Source organism: Durio zibethinus, chromosome 19 (assembly GCF_047325235.1).
Source record: "Durio zibethinus cultivar Kanyao isolate XHJ-2024 chromosome 19, ASM4732523v1, whole genome shotgun sequence".
Classification (NCBI taxonomy): Eukaryota; Viridiplantae; Streptophyta; class Magnoliopsida; order Malvales; family Malvaceae; genus Durio; species Durio zibethinus.
In genome coordinates, this window is record NC_143180.1 from 22900032 (window position 1) to 22905669 (window position 5638).

The 5638-nt window shown below is 28.9% G+C and overlaps 1 protein-coding gene across 1 annotated transcript; it reads right to left on the reverse strand.

Moving 5' to 3' along the window:
* Positions 1–246: 246 nt before the first annotated feature.
* On the reverse strand, positions 247–1489 carry LOC111309955 (ARM repeat superfamily protein). The gene has a single exon (XM_022908985.2). It carries the CDS (start codon positions 1355–1357, stop codon positions 395–397), a length of 963 nt encoding a protein of 320 aa, XP_022764720.2. The 5' UTR covers positions 1358–1489; the 3' UTR covers positions 247–394.
* Between the last annotated feature and the right edge of the window lie 4149 nt (positions 1490–5638).

A 5638-nucleotide genomic window follows, 5' to 3' on the forward strand; every position in this document is an offset into this window, starting at 1 on the left:
ATGCACATAACATAATCTTAAACAAAGTGAAAAAAGATTTGGTGGATCAAGCACTATCAGAGGATATCATGCACATATCATATACAATATAAATTTACACTGCAAATGACATCCACATGAAGGATATTATGCAAAAATGATACCATTCAACTCCCTAATTTGGACAACAAATGAATTTTTATATAACTTACAGTAAATGAATAATTCTATACATCATCAATAAACAACTTGTTATCTCATAAAAAATTTCCTAAAATCTTTATTATCCATTACTATTAACTTAAATGAGATGACAAAGTATCATTTATACATTGTCGGTGCATCAAATATATGTACTCGCGCAATAAATATTCGCCTAAATCTATAAACACAAAAATCAAAATAATAAGGTAGTTCATATAGAATGATTCATCAAATCATTGGAATTATTAAACCTAAAATCCCTCACCTCATTTCCATTTCCATTTCCATTTTCACCAACAACAAATTTCAACAACTCAAGAGCCTTGATCTTCCCTTTAGCACTTCCATTCTCAGCCAAATCAGCAATCCCTTCCATAACTTTAGCCCCCATTTCTCTTACTTCTTGCCTCCCCTTCTCGCCTCCGCATCGAGCCAAATTCAACAGCGCCGCCACCGCGTTTTCCCTTATTCTTCCACTAGCTCCAGTCCCTTCATCCAACAAATCACCCAAAACCCTAACCCCACCCGCCTTCCTCATCGCTTCTTCACTTTCTTCGCATCCCGCAACCTGGGCCAGCACCGCTGTGGCATCCTCCACGATCCCCGTTCTCGCATCCCTAACTATCAACGATACCAAGGCGGGAATCGCCCCGAGATCCACCAAACTCGCCCGATTCAACTGGTAAAGCGCGATCCCAAACAGCGCCTTCAACGCATCCTTAATCGACCGTGGCAGCGCGTTGGCGGCGGTGATAATCGACAACAGCGAGTAAAGAATATCACGTTTCGACCCAATTATCGGACGGTAAGACTCGTCAGCGATGAGGAGGCTGTGAAGCGTGGCGGCGCAGGACTGAACCGCGGCGGTTGAAGATGAATTACTCAGCACGTGAGACAACGCGTCAAGAAGGCCGCGCGTGGACATGAAAGAGCCACGTGAATTAATCGAGAGATTCAATAAAGTAGCGGCGGCGTTTTCTTGTATAGTCGGAGAAGAAGAATAAAGCGTTTCGGAAAGGTAAGGAACGGCTCCGGCATCGGCTATTAACGGTCGGCTTTCAGGGTCGTGTTTGGATATAAGCCTTAATTCCGACAAAGCTTGGGTTCGGGTCTGTTCGGAAACTGAGCTTAGTTTCGAAACGAGGGTTCGAGCGGTTCGGCGTTTAACTTCCATTGTTATGGGTTTGGTTTGGTTGGGGAAGTGTTGGGATAAGGTTGTAAGAAATGTTAGATCAGAGAAAATATCAAAGCGTTGGGAAAAACAGTGATTTTTTGACTTTTTGGTAGTAGCTTATTGAAGTAGTATTTATTGTTACAGGTTGCCGCCATTTTCATTTATGAAAATAATGGAGTTTTGACTTTTCTTCTAATTTTCTGTAATTTAAAAAAATTTTCAAAATTTCTTTTATTTAGAAAACATATTTTTCTTTTTTTATTAAATGTGAATGATTAGTGAGAAAAAAAAAATTTTAATACCATCACGTTACTTTCCTGTTTTGCATCTGAATGATTAGCAAGAAAAAATTTTATCGCGTCATTTTCAAATTCATCTTTTTAAAAATATAAATGAAAGGATAAAAATAAACATTATGATTTATTTAATTTTTTTATTTTAATATTTTCAAAAAATATTTGTGGTTTTTTATGCTAGAGATTTGTTATTAGCTTTATTTAAGAGTTGGATTATTCTTCTAAATTTAAAAATTTGTTTCAATTTAAAAAATATATAAATAAAAAATTATTATTTATTAATGAAATTTTGTTTAAATTTTAAACCGAATTTTAAAAAATAAAATAAAATTCAAGCTCGATTGATTTTGATCTGAATAAAATATATATAATTAAAATATTATAATTATATAAATATATTTATGTAAATTTTTATTTTTTTATTTTATTTTTTGAAAATAATTTTTTTAATTATTTATAAATTAAGTTTAATAGATGAATTTAACATTTATTTTTTAATTTAAACAAAATTTTAAAAAAATTTAAAATTTGAAATATTAAATCAAATCAAACTTAAATAAATATATATTATTAAAATTTAACTTATGAACACCTTTTAGTTATCTAGCAACAAACATTGAATTTTATTTTATTTTTGTAAAAATAACATAAAAAAAATTTATTTATTTGTTCACTGAAAGCCCAAAACCAGTTTGAGCTCTCAATTTTTTAATGATTAATTATTCAAATCAAGATCTAATCTTCATCAAATACATTTCACATTATGACCAAATTTTTTATTTTATTCAATTAAAAATATAATATTTTAGTGATTTCTTTTAAATCCAAAACAAATTTGATATAAATGATTGGGTGTAAGCATGTGCCATTAAATCATGTGAGCATTTTAAATTCTACGGTGATCTGTCATTCCTGGGCCAGGTAACATACACCTGGCCTAAAAGTATTTTGACAGTTTTTTTTTTCACTGCAAGAATTTGATTTTCAATGAAAAAAATATTGAGTTAAAAAAAATTAGATTTTAAATATTAATAGTTTTATGTTAGAAAAAAAAAAATTTAAATTTAGTTCGTTAAAAGCGATACCTAGTTTACTAACTCCATTAGATAATAAGTTTTTACAAATCTGGTTGTATTTCAGTATTAATCATTTTCTTTGGTTGCCAATGCTGCTTACAAAGTAACCTATGATTAGAATATTCTTAATCGGTATCATTAATTGCTTCCCAGTCTTATCCTTACTCGTTAATGTTTTAGGATTTTTTTTGAACGATTACAGTGGATATATTTTATTTTTAAGGTATTTATATTTGAGTTCGTTAATATTTTATAATATTTAATTTTTTTAATTATTGTTTAAATTTGATATTATTATTTAAATCCTTATCTAATTATAAAATATAAAATATAAAATAAGTATTAAAATTTTTTATTAAAATAAAAAATAAATAAGAATTAAATTTAAAATTTAAGTTTATTCTTAACTAATAACAAATAAAAATTATTTGTTAAAATTTAGACACTTTCATAAATATAAAATTTTACATATTTTTTATATATAAACAAATCACGAATTTGATACTATTCATTAAAATATTTAAATAAATTTAGATATCGAATAACCAAAAAATATTATTCAAAACCTATTGAAATCCGTCAAAATAATAAATTTACTACATGTATATGTTAGTTATTCATTTATAAATATTTATATTCAACATAATCAAATCAAATAATATTAGATATTTATTTATTTAATATTCGTTTTTATCCTATTAATTTAATGGATGAGACCTTTTCTGAGTCTGTGAAGCATAATTCAAGAATTAAACCAAAGGATCAATCCTAGTGGGTATGAAGACATAAGCCTACCGTCATTAGAGCACGACCAGGCTTGAAATCCATCTTTTTTTCTTCTTTGTAAAATGGTCATTGCTTTCACTTGACTCTTCATGTCCTTCAACCTACAGCAGGTGAGAACAGCTGGAAATCTTCTGGTTTCTATCTCAGTTGTGTCTATGCAAAACGAGTGATCACTTCATATCACCAATTATTTTGGCTCTACGTGAGGTATTTGTTTCTGCCATCATTGATTGGATGGGACCAAAAGTAGTATAATAGTAGTTATTTCATCAGATTTTTTACCAATTAATCTTTAATTTGTCTCTGTTGTTGCCTACCTCCTAGTACCATCTGAGAGTTACAGAGAATTTACTGAGTTCAGTTTTTGTTACTTACTCCCACACAGTTAACAGAATACTTTCACCTTTTTATGAAAGAATGAATGAAACTCACACATTCTGATCTAATGCTCTCAAGATTCGGTGGTGGGAAGTTGTGTAAGCTGCATCTCCTCTTCTAAAAAAGGTAGTTCCTAACTGGGTTCATTGTTAAGATGCATAGAAGTGTATTGGAATCCCACATCGGAACTTCTAAAGAAAAGTACTAAGCTCTTGGGTTCAACTATAATTTTAATTTGTACCTTTGGGCATTGCTAGATCTTTTAATTTAGATATGATAATCTAAAATATGATATGATGATACAACATAAAATTATCATAATGTATAGACTCATAAATTCATCACTAGATATAGATGTAAAGAGTCACCATCAATTTTTTTTTAGGTGTGATTAGTCATCTAACTGAATTTATCATATTTTAAAAAGGAGTCCTTAGGTGTCATTAAATGGTAAATTCTAGTCTACGAAATCATATTTAGGTTTAAAAATACGGTTAGATGTGAGAAATGATATAATACCCTTACAGCTCTTATCCAATGGATAATACTAGTTTGATTTCAAGTTATCTAAGACTTAAACATCTTCATAGTTTTACCAAATGATTTAATTATTGGAGTTTGATCTTAAAATTACTCCAATAGTTTGATAGTAATTTAAAATAATTTTTTTACCTCAGGAGTATTCATAGAGATTAATGTCTAACTCTAAAGAGGTTCCGCCATCAGATTCATTAATATATTTTATTTATGTAACAATCAATAAAATTTTTCAATAATTTGATAAAATTTTACTTTGATATAGATTTATTAATAGTTTGGTGAGATTTTATTTGAAAACTATTTATAAAATATACTTTAAGAAAACTCATTAAATCTTCTAATAGTTTGATAAGAATTAAATCCTCCAATGATTTAGTATGATTGAAACTTTTTATTTTATTTAAAAAAACTATTATGAAATTCTCTAATAATTTGATAGAATTCATAATAATAATAATAATAATAATAACAAATCCATGAAATTCCTTCAATAGTTTAGTAGAAATAATTAAAACAAATCCAATACAAATCAAATAAATTAAATTAAAAAAATTTACCAAAATAAATTGTACAAATCGACACAACTGGGAAAGACGTGGCTTCAAACACAAAAAATGGCTCAAGATGGTGCGGCTCAAGGTTCGATTTGGCTCGACTTGTGGCTACTGGAACTAGGTTACAAATCGAGTTACACACGGGTCACATCGGGTAAATGGCAAAATGTGTAAATCTCAAATGAATTTTAAAACTTAAAACGGCATAGTTTCGTATAGGTATAAAAGGCCACAATCTTTTTTTCTTATCAGAATTCCTCTGCAATCTTTCTTTAGCCTATTTTCTTTTTGCTTCTCTCTTTAGATTTGATGAAGAACAATGATAATCGATAGGTTGAGCTTTTATTAGATTTTTAAAAATTAAACCATAAACTATTTTTTCATTGAAATTCCATTAGAAAATTCAAAGGCCACTGAAAACCTTAACTGAAATTTGAAAATTTCCAGAAAAATTCTAGAAATTTAAGAAAATCCTCAAACAACACCAAATTAAATATGCATTCTCACAATTTCCCCAAATTCCCAAAATTTCTTCAAAAACCCTACTGCTAGAAAAATTGTTATTTCAATTACTATGTGAGTTCTCTGTCTGATTTTTGTATACTCTCTTTTTGTGTATATAGCTTGATCGATTAGGGTTTATATAGGGAT